At 41.5% G+C, this 17878-nt stretch overlaps 1 protein-coding gene across 1 annotated transcript; it reads left to right on the top strand.

The window, feature by feature from the left end:
* The first annotated feature begins 5602 nt into the window (after window positions 1–5602).
* Window positions 5603–17110, top strand: smarcc2 (SWI/SNF related BAF chromatin remodeling complex subunit C2). The gene is made up of 26 exons (XM_070844475.1): window positions 5603–5713; window positions 6289–6408; window positions 6501–6586; window positions 6714–6795; window positions 7994–8086; window positions 8203–8272; window positions 8356–8425; window positions 8678–8753; window positions 9928–10172; window positions 10308–10432; window positions 10565–10618; window positions 10961–10998; window positions 11089–11219; window positions 11358–11429; window positions 11544–11657; window positions 11772–11925; window positions 12021–12137; window positions 12228–12290; window positions 12386–12644; window positions 12961–13122; window positions 13240–13301; window positions 13394–13514; window positions 13604–13767; window positions 13864–13998; window positions 14099–14471; window positions 15017–17110. Exons 1-26 carry the CDS (start codon window positions 5603–5605, stop codon window positions 15079–15081), a joined length of 3162 nt encoding a protein of 1053 aa, XP_070700576.1. The 3' UTR covers window positions 15082–17110.
* The last annotated feature ends 768 nt before the right edge of the window (window positions 17111–17878 follow it).

The following is a 17878-nucleotide window of genomic DNA, read 5'->3' on the forward strand; positions in this document are numbered from 1 at the left end:
ATATCCGGCGACGATTTCTGATGAAAACCTCTCCAACGCGATCTGCCCACGTAAACGTTGTCATTCACTTTATAAAAGGCAACTGAGGACATTGACTGTGAAACTTTGTATGTAACTGGATGTGACTCACTGCTGTAAATAAAAGCCCCCAAAATGGAGATCGAGGTTTATTCTACTTGGCGGTAAACACCTTTGGGAAGGAACAACAGAAGCATGTCACTGTGTAATTCAAAATGTGCATCCAGAAAAACTATAAATATGTTTATGTAACCAAATTATATTTAACAGCTTTATTTTTTTCATGATATAACGCTTAGACGGGTACAATATAATACGCCTTTGAGCACATTTATTGTAGTTTTAGTGTCATGGAAGAAGAGAGCTTCACATTGGCCCAGTAATACACTTGGTAAAGTGTGCGACAGAGACTTTATTGTCCCAACAAGTGACGCAGGCCCACCTTTAAAGCCTGATAGCATGACTGTACCCTGATGAGATTTGGATGTGAACTTTTCTGATCAACTCATCATTGTTGTGCTGTGATTGAAAAACCATCCTGACGTTGTATATTGTACCCAGACATTCCTCCTGAGTGGCTTTACATAACATCTGTGCCACGCTGCATCACCTGCGTGTGTTTTCTGGAGCTGTTACCTTTTGTTCACGAGCAGTGTGGATTCATTGTTGTCACTGTACTTTGCAAGCTGAGTTGTGTGTATTTGTTATGTATGAAATCAGTCTAGATTTTTCTCTCCCCTTGAAGACCATGAAACATAATAAAAAAAAGCAAATTCAGGATTATTTTGCTGTCAGAGTAAAACCAGTGCTTTCTTTATTCCGTACTCCTTTTGTTCTTTACTCTGTTCTCTGATTGTACATTACAGGAAAATCAAATGAGCGTTGACATCTGTTGTGATAAGTTTTTATTGCTCAGGGTGTTCTGTTTTATTGCAAAGATCTCAAGATTTTAGCAGCATTTGTCGAACTTGTCATCACAGAGTGAGGTTCAGATATTTATTCCAGCTGACAGATATCTTCAAACAAGAGCCAACAATAACCTACCCAACCTGCCGTATCTGTTTCCTCCATTGATAAGGAATAACGCGGTAAATTATCTGACTTTGTGGACATTATTTTTTGATAATTGTTATTTTTTTGTGAAGGTGCTCAAGTTTACAACTCTTTGTTGGATTTACATGGAGTGTAAGAAACAAAATAAAGCAGAAAAAGGAGAAGAAAAGGAAATATGAGTGAATATACATGTCATGGTGATAGATAAGTGTGACATCTAATGACATATTTACTGCATAATCAACTTAGATTGAACTTTTACTCAGGGCCAACCTGGAAAAACAAACATAGATGTTTTGTCTGATTTGTGGTTGCTTTTTATGTTTTCATGACAAACTAACGATTTAAAACCCTCACTGATACTTTATATCCTAAAGTAAGGAGTGAGTGGTGATGCGGGGATTATAAATCATATACTGTTAGTCACAATTATAGGCTCTCACAAATGACACCTACACTATGTAGTTTCCAAATGTTTTATCTTGTGTAAGTATTGTATGAAGGCCTGCCGAATGGATTCATATTTGGCGCTCCATTCTTTCCCCAAACATCTGATTTGTTCAACCATTCAGTCCTGACAGATTGTGCCTCTACATGATACTGTTTGTCACTCTGTCAAATTAGACGATAACAGAGTCGTGAATCCTTGCTGTGACTTGACTGAGAGACATAAAGGATGTACACGTTGGTTCCCGACCATCCGTAGCTCGCTGTCTTTCAAATTGTGCGTGGTGTCATCGGGAAGGAGGTGCTAAGGGCGGACTTCCTGTAACAAGAACAAATAAACAAAACAGTAACATTCAACATTTATACACAATAAGAAAATATTGCATTTGCAACTGAAAGACAAGCTGAACTTTTCTTACTTGTGTCTTTTTTTCTGATGGTGATATTCAAATAGCTACAAATCATCCTTAACTATTTGATTAATTTTAGTACATGGTTAAAATGTAATGTTATAGACTTATACATATATGCATGATAGAAATACTGAATACAGTCAATAACTTCTGATTTAAGCCCCAAATATATGAATACAGATTTTTGGTGAAATAAACAGATACTGTGTAGGCCTGGAAACAGACAGGAGCTTTACTGATTTACTTTTTCACCAGACATTATTTGCAGCAATGAGACAATAATTAACAAATGTCTGGTTTACAGAGACTGTCAAGCTCTTCAGATGCCTTAAAGATAATTGTTGACAGTATAGTTTTACTAATGTGAGTAAGACCTCAGACATTACATCTTAAACTGAAAGCTCAGCACTCAGCACTCAGCACACAGAGGTACGGGAGGGATGCCTCCATCCTCACTTCCCACATATCTGTGTGTATGTTGGATAAAGCTGATGTAGCTGGCTTTGAAGATGTGGAGTCAATCTATCATTTCATCATTAATCCTTTATTAACGGGTCCATAAGTAATGGTTTGGTTCTCCGAGTTCTAGCTTCAGGACAGAGATGAACAGAAATACTAATTGGACGAATACTTATTTAAATATCTGAGATCTCGTTACATCTATAGCAACCTGTTTGAAGGTAGCTTTCCCATTATAGGACTTGTTTCTGCACCTGCAGCTGCTTCTGCCATGTGCAAAGCCACCCAGTGAAAATGAGACACAGGCTGATGGGAGTTCTCACCTCACAAGTATAAAACAAGGAGATAGATCTTTAATTAAAGGTGAGAGGAAAAACTATTCTGGAAGAGGAAGTTCTTGCTGAGCATGGTGCAGACGGGAGGTTTGGCAGATGTTGGGCTGGGAGGTATTAGTGGGGTTGTATCTCAGCAGTAGCCCCTCCTGCACCCCCCCGTTGCCCCACCCCGAGTCCCAATGCTCCCTCCTCGCAGATTTCAGCGTTAAGTTAATTGGACAGGGAGAGAGCGGCTGAGGAGGGAAGCGTTCAGCCCCATTAGCAATCCCCCTGTGGAGGGCTGAGCCGAGAGGATCACAGACTCACAAATAGGAGGATTAAAATAATCAATAGGCTTCACTCTCTCTCCTTCAGCGCAGACGGGTGTCCCACACACACACACATACACACACACTGTTACACAGATATGCACACACACGCTCATGAGCAAATACAAACACATAGACAGTCTGAGGAATACTAGTTCAAGGAGCACTACTCTCTTCAATGTTGTCTCTGGACTCTCACAAATTAGCTTAGGTCATGTTAGACACACACACACACACACACACACACACACACACACCTTTTCTCTGTTAATGAAGGTTAATTTGAGCTTCCAGTAAAAAGGTCAGAGACGTGAAAAACAGTGACGGTTTAGATATTGCTCATTTATTTCTGTACTCTCATGTCTGCTGAATTTCCTGTTTTTTTTTTACTTTCATACAAAAGTGTGGGTGTTTTTAAGTATCTTTATGGATCAACTCATTATTATGACAAAACCTGTCTGTGGTCCTGTGATGTCATATTGAATTCAATTCATGCCAAATAACTCCTACAGCTTAAATACAGGGTTTGAACTAAAGATTTGTTTCTCTCTATATAATCTTTGGTGATATATGTTTGACAGATATTGACTGATTGATTTTTGTTTTTTTTTCTGTGATATTTATATAATATTATGAGATACATTGTAGAATTATAATTCTTTGTTTGTGCATCATCACACAATATTAAGTCAGTGACAACATAAGTAACTCTGTTGCAGTAACTGGACATTAATTAAACTACTATCATCCCTGTCATACTATCATACTACTGTCCCCCCTTTATTTTGAAAAAACAAAAACCCTTTAAAACTACCTGATAAACACATTGCTCATATTTATTATCAAGCTACTGAAGGAAATATAGCTTAATTTAGCCAGAAATACATTTAAAAATTACACTTACAACCAGAGGTTAAATTGGGATTACTAAGAACATCAGTCCTCTCTCCTGCTGTCACACCACGACTCTCCTGACTGAATCAAAACAGACATGAAATAATAAACAGGACATTGATCCTGAACAATACTGTGTAAATTGTAAAATCAACTTTATATGTTTTAAAAGGAGCAACTTCATAGTTCAGCTCTTGATTGACAGAAGGCCTGGTGAACAGTACAAACCAGATTCACATGAATGATTATTAAAGAGATTATTGAAACCACATTTTTTAGTAAATATAATAAGAGTCCTCACTGCCACTGAATCAGAAATTGGTCCCTCAGATTTTGTTTAGGTGATTTGGGTCTTACTCATTCACTCATGCATCCAGAAAAACCCTCTTGCCTGCCTCCTTTTTCAAGTGTCTCATCAGTGCAGTCGCTCAGGTTCTGCTGCATGATGCCATTTAATTGCTTCAAAGGTCATCAGCTGCAGATTTAAAAAACTCTTTTTTAATGTTTTTTAGAACATTTACAAGTAAATCCTTTATTTAGGTGGTTTAAATTTTGCCTCCTCGCGTAGGTTATTTGAGGAGGTGGCAGTTAAACAACCTCTAAATCACTTTGAGACGGTTGCAACACATTTGATTTCCAACCAGGTGAACTTCTTTCAGCAGCCACTTCCAGTGTGCACTGGCAGCTCTTTGTGGTGCATCAAACTACATGTTGTTGTTGTTGTAATCACTAGTTACTAATAATCCTTCACAAAAGAATAAGCGTACCAATGGTGAAAATGTCTACATTTTCTCAAGTACGCTGCTTCAGTGCAGTTTTTACCCATTTGCACATTACTTGAATATTTCCAGTTAAGGCAGCTTTTCACTGATGTATTGCAGTAGATTATACAGCACAGCTGTACATTAAGCAGTTTCATTTTGTTTCATTTATAAGCACAAAGCAAATTAATGAACATTTGTGTAAATGTGCCAATGTCAGCCAGCTGGCTAATTTTCAGTCGCAGTCCTATTGAGCGATGTTTTGAAACCATTAAATGGATTGTTCAAATTAGGCTGAAATGGAATTAAGAGAAAAACAAAATTAGGTCCACTTCAACCAACAACAACATTCACTTACTGCAAGCAGTAAGTGGACCACTTACTGCAAGCAGTAAGTGAACAACAACAACATTCACTTACTGCAAGCAGTAAGTGAATGTTGTTGTGGTAATACACTGACATGATAGTATGACACTGACAGGAGTCATTTTACATGAGTACTTGATACATTCTGCACTACAGACTTTCTTCACAGCAGCCATTTTTGACATGAAACAAGTAAACAGGTGTTACTATTAAACATCAATGAAGCTGATGTTCTATTTAAAGGGACTGGTAACACCTGTGTTTACCTGCTATTTAGTGTCAAAATGGCTGCTGTGAATGCATTTCTTGAAATGGCTGGATGCAGGATTATTTATTGCAAGTAAAATCCGCTGGTTCTGCTTTGAGTTAAACAAATCTGCACACTTCTTGTACCACCGCATCGCAGCTCTCATTATGAGTTTCACAGTCATCCTCTGCACAGCTGCGCCCCCCGCAGTCCTCTGGGTGTCATTACAGCCCGGCAGCTGCAGTACCACACTGCGGCCGCTGGGCGGCAGCCGACGTCGACTAGTTGTCTGCAGGCAAAGATGGCGGTGCGGAAGAAAGACGGCGGCCCGAATGTAAAATATTTCGAAGCGTCTGATACGGTTTCTCAGTTTGATAATGTCCGCGTCTGGCTGGGAAAGAATTACAAAAAGGTACCGAGCGCATGTTTTATAACCATTCACACCAGGCCCTCATTTTTCACCCTGAAATGTGGGCACGTACCTATTGGGCAGAGGCAGTGACAAAGAGAGGAGGGAGGGTGCTGCTGAGCGTCCAGCTGTTTGATTCACTCGAGCCGGGATACAAAAGGATGCTGAGCCCACAGCTGTACCAGATGCAGCCACGAATGGCGGCGCCCCCGTCCATTATTGTAGCTAAACCGACCTAAAAGGAGCCCACAATCTGTCCTGCGAGGGGGGTTTTTTGCAGAAAGGGGTGACTTTAGCCGGCTAGCTTGCTAGTTAGCTAACCGGCTAATGCAGCTCAGATCCAGATGTTGGCTCTGTGGCGCGCTGCGCTGTCTGACGCCGTGGCCCGTCTGGAGTTTATTGATTTAATGGAAATAACTGCATTATTAAATAAAAAATACAAAAAAAACACACCAATGATGAAAATGAGTCACCATGTCACATGTTGCAAATCATAATGGTGAACTGACCCAGAATAATAAAGCCCCCAGTTTTAATGCAGTCAGCTCACTGTAGTTTCTGTGCTGTTTCCCTCTCAGTACATCCAGGCTGAGCCCCCCACCAACAAGTCCCTGTCCAGCCTGGTGGTCCAGCTGCTCCAGTTCCAGGAGGAGGTGTTCGGGCGACATGTCAGCAACCCTCCGCTCACCAAGCTGCCAGTATGTCTCCTCCATCCCTGTCATTCACACACACACACACATTAGTTTACCCCTCTGAGGCATGCTGAAACTGTCCTGCTTTGTGTCTGCAGATGAAGTGTTTCCTGGACTTCAAGTCAGGAGGGGCGCTCTGCCACATCCTTGCTGCTGCCTACAAGTTCAAGAGTGACCAAGGATGGTAAGACTTTCTTTCTAGCTGGTTTAAACGCTTGATAACTGAGAATAAAGTCTGTTATCTGAAGTGCTCAGTCGGATTTTTGCTATGTTGCCGTTTCTTGTGTAACTCCAGTCTAACTTCCTGGTAGGCGCAGGTTTGACTTCCAGAATCCGTCGAGGATGGACCGAAATGTAGAGATGTTCATGACGATTGAAAAGTCCTTAGTGCAGGTGAGTTTGCCACAGAGTTTTTGTTTATATAAGTTTGTTACACACAGTACCTGGACAGTCAGAATGCAGTTGTAAATGTTAAAAGTTGTAGTTTAGTGAGGTGTGAACTTTCTCTCATTAAAGTTGTTGTTTAAAAGAGATCGACTGTGAGTTCAGGCAGTAGTCAGTTGACAAATTGTTTTCCTTTTTCGTGCTGCAGGCACTAGAGCTGAATACAAAGAAAACACACTGTTTGAGAGGTTGCATGTCTCCTCTGATTACATCACATTTGTCAAGTGTGTGAGCATCAGGCTGCCAGAGCTTCACAGAAAGAAATGATGAGGGGCACCCAGTCATGTGACCTGACCAGTAATTCACCTTAATCAGTCCTGCAGTTAAACTACAAGATCAGTTCAGTGTCTGCAGAGTTTTTATTTTAATGGAGATTATAATAAATCAGATAAAAAGATATCCGTAAACAGTGGGGTCTGAGACCACATTGAAAATCTATAATATGGAGGCGTGTCTCCTGGTCTACTCTTCTTCTTTTTTTGTAATCATTTTTTCAACTTCTTTGTTTCATTTATTTATTTTGGTTTGTTCCTGTGTTTAGATATGTTCTGCTGTATTTGCTAATAGATGCTAATAATGCTTCAGTGCAGCATGCACAAATGTATGAACCCAAAAAAGGAGTTTTCAAAGTATAAGTCAAACGTATGTGGAATATATTTGCTCAATAAAAGATAATTGAGAGAATTAAAGAATATTTTCACATAAATCTGGAAACACATTATGACGTCTAGAAGAATGAAGAAGAAATATTTAAGACTGTGTGCAGTTTCAAGTAATCAAGTTTTAGCAAATTTGTGGAATTGACCAACTTAACTACTTTATTCAAAAGGGGAAGAAGGTCGGATCCACCTGCGTGCCGTCTGAACACAGGCTTCACTGGAGGGGAAATCTGACTTTTTGTACAAAGGAGTTATGGGCAGAATCTTAAGCATTTCTTCTTCATTGTCATCTTCGTCACATCAAAGCATCTTGTGCTTTTAAATGTTTCTGAATCCTTAAACTCTCTGATTATTTCCAGGTTCCAGTTTTTCAACGCGTTCTCAGACTGTTGGACCCCACTGTACATATGTTCCTGCCTGTTTGAATTTATGCCTGTGAATGTCTTAGTTTGTCTCATCCACACATCTGCTGCATTTCTTCATTTCAGAACAACTGCCTGACAAGACCTGTCATCTACCTGAGTGCTGACATTGAGCCAAAACTGCTCGGGAAACTGAAAGACATCATCAAAAGACATCAGGTGTGTTTTTTCTTTGATTCTCGTAAACGTTTCAGTATCATAGACAGAAAATTTGCCCCAAATTTTCCTGTTTGATGAACAAAGGTCGCTAATTGTGCGGACTGTATGTGTTGCAGGGCTCAGTAACTGAGGACAAGGCCTCCAGCTCCCATGTTGTCGTTCCTATTCCCACCAGCCTGGAGGAAGGTCAGGCCTCAGATCTTGTCTGAAGCACAGTTTGCTGTTTTTACTGTGAACTCTGCTGATATAATTTTCTCTCTGTGGTCCAGAGGAGTGGGTGCGCCCCGTGATGAAGAGAGATAAACAAGTGCTGCTCCACTGGGGATATTTTCCTGACAGGTTGGTGCAGAGATCTGAACGCCACTTAACATTTTACACTCAAGTGAAAACTGTCTCAACTTATTGTGGAAGTGTAACAGTTTCCACTTTGGAGAGTGGAGAGAGTTTTTGTTTTTGTATTTTGTTTTCTTGATGCTTCTTAACACCCTACAAGCTGAAGTTATACGTTTGTCTACCTGAGATGTTTTCACACGCCCAAACTTGTAATCTTTCCCTGCCTTGACCTTTGACCTTGCTCCTCTCACCATTTAGTTACGATACCTGGATCGCAGCCAGTGAGATTGAGGCCGCTGTGGAGGATCCTCCCAGCCCAGAGAAGCCCAGGAAGGTATTTCATTTCTTGTCATGATCTAATTTTAACAATGAAAATTATATTAACACCCTGCTTAAGTATTGCTTTATTTTAATCCAACATATTTCACATCATTCATCTACATCACATGTATGTGCTGTATGTGCTCATTGTTGGCCTTTGTTGAGCCTGAAAGACACTTGAAATGAGTGACGTGCAATTCAAATATGCTGTTTTATTTGGTTACATCAGATGGAAAATTATAGATGCTTTGTGCAACATGCATGAGTTTTAGAAACCCTCTCTAAGTTGGCTAGAATTTAGAATAAAGTACTTTTGCTTTTCTGCACAACATGAGTCTGTGACGGTGGAAGTTAACTTTATGTGTCTCAGCCTCTTCTTTATTATACAAACTTGTCTGGGGAGTGTGTTCTCTTTTCTTCTATTTTTCTCTATGAACAAAACATACACTCTCTGAATGAAGTATCTGTGCTGAACTGGCATTTGGAGCAACAGAGTTTCCCCTAGCACATGGCTGGACCACAAATCCCAAGCAGTGTCAGAGGCTTTTATAGGCGTTGAGCGCTCAAGGGGACGCGATAGTATCAGCAGTGAAGCATTCATATATTTAAAGCTGTATTCACACAATAATCAAGAATCCTGCTGCTCTGTTTGCTCACAGTGGAAATGTCTCCCTCAGACCACAGCTTCAAAGTGACATAAGTAAATGTTAAATCAAATGCATTTGTCCTCATTCACTTTACTGTACATCCTCCACACAAAAGCACCTCTCTTATTAATGACATACTGTATATGTTCAACATCTGGTGTATGCAGTACACGCAGCTCAGATATTGTATTTAAGTCTCTAGTATTGTTTTTTTATGTAAACATAAATCATAATACCATTTACCTTCTTTTTAGTCCAGCCTTTACGGACAAAACCAACATAGAGTCCAAGAAACTCCTTCACTAATGATCTTAACAGCACTGCTCCTAGTGTGGGTCCACACAATTAGTGTTTTATTTTCATTAATAGACTAGACATTTGAATCCAAGCGTACAAGGTTAATTGTGCCATATTGAGATGAAACCCAGAGAATGTGGCTGTTCTAGTTTGCCCTGAAAAAGTGTCCAAAGAGGCAACACTGCTTCGTTAAACTGTGGACATTTCAGTGTTGGTCACATGTTGTGTGCTTTTTGGTCACAGGTCCATGCCAAGTGGATTTTAGACCTGGACCAGTACAATGAGTGGATGAATGAGGAGGACTATGAAGTGGGCGAGGGCTGCCCTAAGAGGAAGAGGATCTCAGCCAAGACCCTGACAGATGAGGTGACCACGCCTGACGAGAGGAGAGACAAGAAGCCTGGAAGTGCCAAGAAGAGGAAGCGCTCGCCGTCGCCCTCCCCCACCCCACCGCCTCAGGAGAGCAAGAAGAAGAATACCAAAAAAGGGTCTGTGGCCACATGTGTTGTCGCCATTACGTCATTCTTTTCAGCTGTTAAATGTGCCGCTTTGGGTGTTTGATGTAGAATTAGCAACACCATTGTATCAGACACATTAAAATAATGTCCTTTGTGTGTGGACAGGCCAACGACCCCGTACACCAAGTCTAAACGGGGACAGAGGGAGGAGGAACAGGAGGATCTTAGTAAGGACATGGATGAGGCGTCACCTGTTCCAGCATCTGAAGAGGGAAACCCAGCGAAGACAAGTACGCAAGTTAAAATATAAATAAAGATACCAACACAACCAACTCCAGGATCAGCTAACCATAAAAACTAACCTCAGTTGTCATCTTTAAAGATCTTAAAGTAGTCGTTAATCTTATATTTTCTTTTTTTAGATAACACCAAGAAGGACTCGGATTCAACTCCAGTCAAGGGAGGAACAGATATGGGTGAGCACGTTTTTTTGTCTCCTCCAACATGGCCACCTATAATGAGAAAATGCCGCAGTCTGTGTAGTGCTAATGCATGTAAAACTGTGGAAAACCTCTTTATAATATGAGGTTATAAGACATTAATGTATTACTCCATCATGGATCAGGTTTTTCCCATATAAAAGCACATTGCACATTGTTTTTTGCATGACCGTTGTCTCTTCCAACATGGAGGTAACATATGTATTCCAAACTGTGAATAGAGCTTTTCTCTCATCCAAAACAAATTCTCTGGCGTATCACCATCATGACTCTCGCTACCCTGTTTTATCCTCACCCATTTTATTGTGATTCCAACAGATGAGCAAGAGGACGAGTCCATGGAAACAACAGGCAAGGTAAGGTAGTTTGTAAAAGTGCAAGGAAATTTTACAGTGGGGACAGAAAACCCATATATCACCCTGAGTGTGTGTTTGTGGTTTAAACAGGAGGAGGAGGAAGGCTCTCCGAGTGTGAAGGGTGAACCGGTGAAAGGCTCAGACCTTCACGAGGACAATGTGACTGAGCAAACTCATCACATCATTATACCGAGCTACGCCGCCTGGTTTGACTACAACAGGTGAGAAAAAAACATTTTTTGTAATAGTCTCAGCTCAAGAGAGCGAATGATGTATGAGGCTCATTCAAACAGGCGAAAGTGAGTCATTCAGGTGTATTTTAGTTGTAAATTCTCATAATGTTGTATTTTTCCCCTCAGTGTTCATGCTATTGAGCGCAGAGCTCTGCCAGAGTTCTTTAATGGGAAGAATAAATCCAAAACCCCTGAGATGTGAGTGTTTGATGAGTACACGATACAATATATACACATATATACACATTTGTTCATATAACAATAAATCTTTGTTGAAATTTCTCAGTTTTCTAATGCACCTCCTTGTTTCAGTTACCTGGCATACAGGAACTTCATGATTGACACCTACCGGCTGAACCCTCAGGAGTACCTGACCTCCACCGCCTGCCGCAGGAACCTGGCAGGAGACGTGTGCGCGATCATGAGGTAGGTGGAGACTGAAGGCGAATATTTGTAGTCAGTCCAGAGTTCATACCGTCTGTGTCTTGTTTTAGTCAAACTGCTGTCAGTGAGGTACACTCTGTACTTCTTTTGCTGCAGAGTCCACGCCTTCCTGGAGCAGTGGGGTCTAATCAACTACCAGGTGGACTCAGAGAGCCGACCCACGCCCATGGGTCCCCCACCCACCTCTCATTTCCACGTCCTAGCAGACACTCCATCCAGTCTGGTGCCCCTGCAGCCCAAGACGTCCCAGGTCCGCATACGCTCACAGACACACAAATAAACAGACATAGGCACACACATTCTGGGTTCTTTTACATTTGTCCCCCTGTCATTGTGTACTTGCAGACTCCTGCTACCCAGCAGATGATGTCCTTCCCAGATAAAGTGAAGGATAAACCAGCAGATCTGCAAAACTTCGGGCTGCGGACTGACATGTACAGCAAAAAGACTAGCTCTACAAAGGTACAGGTCTAAGAATGACTGACAGAATGATATTTAAGCTGTGATTTACAATGACAAAGTGGTGATGATGGTTGTGATCTCTGTGTACAGAACAAGAACGCAGCAAGCTCAATGAGGGACTGGACAGAACAAGAAACACTACTACTACTCGAGGTACAAATTATCCTCAATATCGATTGTGTGATGACGCTGAGAATTCCTTTCTCAAAAGTGAAGCTAAAAAATAGTAATGCCTTCACTCTCCTCAGGGCTTGGAGATGTACAAGGACGACTGGAACAAGGTTTCAGAACACGTGGGGAGTCGTACGCAGGATGAGTGCATCCTGCACTTCCTGCGGCTGCCCATTGAAGACCCTTACCTGGAGGACAACTCCTCGTCCCTGGGACCACTGGCCTACCAGCCGATACCCTTCAGCCAAGCAGGAAACCCCGTCATGAGTACAGTGGCCTTCCTCGCCTCTGTCGTCGACCCACGTGTCGCCTCAGCTGCAGCCAAATCTGCTCTGGGTGAGAAGAGGCTTATTTTGAATTTGCCTGCTGCACAGACACTGAAAACAAGCATTATTTCACAAATGATGCCGTGTTTCTCACAAAATGAAAAATAATACAAGTAAGTAAGGAACTTTAACAAATCTACTTAACTCTTACAGATGTCAGAATTGCTGCTCATGCTCCTATTCCACCAACACATTGCCAAAAACAGATAAAACATAATTCTGTCCAGAAACACAAATTAGTTGAGACTAAACATGCAGAGCACAAGAAAGTCTAACCCCATCTAAATTGTACACATCTAACCTCTATCTCTGTGTCTTCCTCTCAGAGGAGTTCTCTCGTATGAAGGAGGAGGTTCCTGCAGCGCTCGTCGAGGCTCATGTGCGGCGGGTGGAGGAGGCAGCGAGGGTCAGTGGGCGGCAGGACCCTCTGTATGGCCTGGAGGGCAGTGGCATCGCAGGCACCGGCCTGGAGGAGGGAGACAGACCTGGTAGGATGGACACGAGCACTTACAGCAGACATACAGCATGCAAACATGCAAGAGAGAAAATAGTCTGGTGGCACAGAAAAAGCAAATAGGAGGTTCTAACTCATCTTCTCTCACCAGATGAAAGCAGTGATGAAAGTAAGAGTGACAACCAATCAGGTGAAGAGAAGAGGGAGGCCAAGGTACGCTGCATGTTTGTTATCATATAATATTTCCTGTCAGTGAGTTTCTGCCACAGCAGAGCTCATTATGCTGTGTTGACTTTCCTGCACAGGACAGCAAAGAGGGAGCAGTCGAGGAAGAGGAGAAGCAGGCGGAGAATGGGAAGAAGGAAGAAGAAAGAGGGAGAGAACAAGAAGAAGAGAGGGAGGCGGACAAAACAGAGTCAGAGATGGGTAGGAAAATGCATGTCAGTCAGATACAGCAAACACAGTGTTCTTGTCAAAGGTGAAAAAGAATGAAATGTTTTCTTTTTGTCTCGTAGCCGATGGGGAGAAGGAGAAGGAGGGAAAAGAGGGCACAGAGGAAGGACAAAGAGAAGCAGAGAGTGAAGGAGAAAGGAAGGCTAAGGTGGAACGTGATGTGGGAGAGGGGAACCTGGCCACTGCTGCTGCGTCTGCGCTCGCTGCTGCTGCTGTCAAAGCCAAGGTAAAGTTAATAATGACCAGGCCTCAACTTGTTGTGTCCTTCATCTCCTTTTTTCTCTTTTGCGTTTTCTCTAATTTTCTCCACTTTTCCTCGTAGCATCTGGCTGCAGTGGAAGAGAGGAAGATCAAATCTCTTGTGGCTCTGCTGGTGGAGACCCAAATGAAGAAGCTGGAGATTAAACTGCGACACTTTGAAGAACTGGAAACCATCATGGACAGAGAGAGGGAGGCTGTGAGTGAGGGATTCTGGGATATGTAGTGTCACAAGCGAGCAGTCAACCTAATAACAGTACAAAAACTTTAACATTTCATTTTTTGTGTTCTGTGTGTAGTTGGAGTACCAGCGTCAGCAGCTGCTGGCTGACCGTCAGTCCTTCCACATGGAGCAGCTGAAGTACGCTGAGATGAGGGCCCGCCAGCAGCACTTCCAGCAGATTCAGCACCAGCAGCACAGCCAGGCCGGGGGCCCTCATTCCAACCAGGCCAGCGCAGCTCCGCCCCCCCAGGGGCCAAACGCCGAACGTCAGCAAGCCCCCAGCACACCAGCGCCACAGCCGGCCCCCAGCCCCGCACCTCCTGCCTCCTCTGCCCCGCCTCCTGAGTCCCAACCAGCTCAGGGTGCTCACACCTCGCCCCCCGGAGCCCCCAGCCAGGCCCAAGCTGCCCACTCCAGCTCCAGCTCCAGCACTACTCCTGTACTCCATGGTGAGTTTAAGGTTAAAGAACAATGTAGCAGCTTTAACAGGCGGTAGTGTTACGATGAAGACTGAATTTAACTTTAACTTGCTCCAAGTTTACAGTTTATATTATTATATTTATTTATTTGCACCATTACTTACTTAACATGTCAGACTGGCACTCTGATGCGACATGTTTTACTCAGATAAAGTGAATAGAGTCATCAAGCTTCATAGTTTCATGTACTGTTATGTAGTGAGCAAAAGAGAAATCAAATATGATCAAAATTGAAATCAAATATCCAAACTTATTTTGCTAGAAAGCAGAAATTAGTAACTGATTTTGATTATCAATGAATCTGTCTTTATTTTCATGATTAATCAATACTCCTTTTTCACACCAGACATTTTGACTTGTCATAGAAGGTAAAACACGGGTATTACTAATAACATTAACATTGGCTCCGTCAAAGTAAGCTGTGGCAGTGAGTCAGCATCCAGAAACTAAAGCAGCTAAATGGAATCCAGCCCTCATTCATTTGATTATTTGGATCTGTGCTTTTGCCGTCACAGAGCCCAGCGCCCCTCTTCCCGGGGAAACACTCCACCCCTCGGCTCCAGTCCCGCCTCCTCAGTGAGAGAAGAACAAATTGCCTGAGAATCCGAATGACTCTGACCACTTCGAATCCTGCCTGTATCATCTGAAATGAAGAAGTCATAAACCGAAGGAAGAGAACACATTTTACATTTTCAGCTTTTTGGTTTTTTTAATTAGTTTTTTTTTCCGACAGAACAATTGATGTGAGAAAAAAATATATAAATCAAGCCACCTCGACTTTGACTATCTGTTAAAACAAAAGAAGTCCCTTTCAGATTGGATCTGCCAATGAAGAAAATGTACTTTCGAACAGAAGCTGCTCATCCTGTGCGGCCGATTGGACAGCGACATCTCACTTCATGATTTCAAGCTGAACGCCGGAGATCTTACCAACATGCTGGTACTCACGGAGAAGAAGAGAAAAGACTCATCTTGTGTTTTCAGTGTTTTGGAAATTGTTGCTTTTATTTTCTGCAACAGTTTGTTACAGCTTGTGAAGTCTCATGCTTCATAAACCCCCCCCCCCGTGCTTTAGGTACTAATTAAAATATATGTAAGACAAAAATGCACTTTTAACCAAGGTCTCATCGAAAGACTTGAAGCATCCATGAAATTGAACTTTAGCACTTATATCGTCCTTTTATTGTCTTAATACTTTGTCATACTGAAGGTTTTTGGAAACTTGATTGGGAATAGTACTTTTTCCTCTATTTTTAATGGTGTTACATGGAGAAACGGTCGCTCTACAGGGTCTGGCCTGAAGGTCACATGTCTAAAACCAACGGAGAAATGTCTGTAACGCATGGAAACACTCAAATCAGAAGCCAGGTAGAAATTACAAGGAGCTGTTTTGGATGCAGTGTGAGAAAATGTACTGTAAACTGGAGTCTTTGTTACAAATGCACCTCTTGTCGCCCTGTAATGAAAAGATTTGAAAGTACTGACAGCATGAGATTATCATCCTGGAAAGACTTCTCTTTAAATGTATCTTGATAATGTCCCTCTTTTCAACAGCACTTGGAGAAAAACATGTCAGTGAGGAGCTTCATGTTTTGCAAAACCAGGGTGAACTCAAAGCATCCCGGTTGTAGTTTTGTGAGGAATGTAGTTTTGTGCAAAAGGAATGACTGAAAAAGAAGGTCTGGGAGTAATAATAATAATAATAATTCTACCAGCAACCACATATGTGTTTTATTCATAATTTGACTTTGTGTTAATTGCTGAACCAAAATGTTTTTTATAATCATGTTTATCTCACATTTATTCGGTGAGTTTTATTGCGGTTGTTTGGGAAATGAGGAGGTTTTTTTTAGCAGCTTGTTTCTCGCTGGTGCATTTCGAGCGACGCGTGGGAGAATTTTTAAGGCTGTCGAAAAACAAGGGAGCTCGCTGACGATGGAGAATTGTGTCCTTAATATCTGCAACAATATCCTCACTTTTTATCCTATCAATTTTTATATTTTTTACTGTCTGTTTTTCCATCTTCTTGCTTTGATATGTCGACATCGTAACTGTATATTATTACCTTTGTAGCCTATATTTAGCCTCTCCACTGTTGTGTATGACTGAGATGTGACTGTGAGCATGTGTGTATGTGAACGCATGCCATTAAGATCTGTAAACCACATTACCGTTCAGTTTTATTTTCAGTGCCATTTGCTGTGTGTGTCACAAAGTTTGAAGAATTTAAAAAAAAAAAACGTGCTTCGTTCTGCACACAGCTCGTCACGTCAGTGTCATGAAATATAATCCAGTCAGATGGTGAAACTTTACAGTTAATGTCCGTCAAGCCAGTATTGCAGACCTCGCCACAGTGGTGAGCATAAATGGACTTCTTTATCCGTGTTATTACTACATTGTGTGGATTTTGTGATATGAAATAAGTGTCTGTTCAGTTTCTGTATGTTTTTCACTATGCTGAAGGTAGCAGCAGTTGCATTGATTATTATACAGTAGAAATCAGTTTTTTCCTCAGTAAATCATGACATTAGTGCTGACAGTTACTCTGGCAGTTTGTATTAAGAAAAAAAGGCAAAACAAAAGAGGTTCAGGTTTTAATTACAAAATGTTGGGGAAAAAATAAAGATGTGAAGAGGAACTGTTGTGTAGTCTGGTTTGTTTGAACTTACAGGGAGGAACGTCACACAAGAAGGTAAATCTACAATCCCAGCGCACTCTGCTGTCCCATATTGTGCAAAATGGAGTTTCTAGTGTATTTTTAGCATAACTATGTGCCCTCAGTGAGGCCGACAAACTTGGAGAAAAGGCCATCCTCTGTCGTATTCCTCGCTTTCAGTAAATGTGTGAAAACGTCGTTTAGATTTTACTCCCTTTATGACATCATAAGGGGATCTGCTGATCTTGTGACCTCCAGCTCTTCAGCAGGCCGACTGGGGCAGAGCCATTGTTTTTCTTCCTCATGAACTAACTAACTAACTAAGGCGAGGACAAAGCACACAAACTGTTTTTGTGAAAACTGGGATGAGAAAATTTTGGTTTAATGTTTTTTCAACATTAAACCGTTTAAACCTCTTCTAGTAGGACCTCCACATACAAATACAAATATGGGACCTTTAGGATTAATCCTTTTTAAATTAGCCTTCACATTGTGTTCAGTCCTTAACAGGAAAAAGCAGCCTAGAAACAATCTGAACTAAAGGTCCACTTACCGGCCTGTTTTTGAGCTTTCGGCTGAAGTTCAAGCAAAATGATAATAAATCCTAAAATATAAAATTGGTATCTAAAACTTTTATTTCTTCAATTTTATTACTTATATGACTTTTACATTTTTTTTGTTAAATGTGTAATCTATTATTTCTTATATTCACTGCTATAAA

This window comes from Pempheris klunzingeri, chromosome 2 (genome assembly GCF_042242105.1).
Source record: "Pempheris klunzingeri isolate RE-2024b chromosome 2, fPemKlu1.hap1, whole genome shotgun sequence".
Classification (NCBI taxonomy): domain Eukaryota; kingdom Metazoa; phylum Chordata; class Actinopteri; order Acropomatiformes; family Pempheridae; genus Pempheris; species Pempheris klunzingeri.

Bases quoted from the DNA above. Each gene is read 5' to 3' on its own strand.
- smarcc2 (XM_070844475.1), top strand. From the start codon at position 5,603: ATGGCGGTGCGGAAGAAAGACGGCGGCCCGAATGTAAAATATTTCGAA. The intron at 11,658-11,771 runs GTAGGTGGAGAC...CTTTTGCTGCAG, and splicing joins GACGTGTGCGCGATCATGAG to AGTCCACGCCTTCCTGGAGC. The intron at 13,768-13,863 runs GTAAAGTTAATA...TTTTCCTCGTAG, and splicing joins CTGCTGCTGTCAAAGCCAAG to CATCTGGCTGCAGTGGAAGA.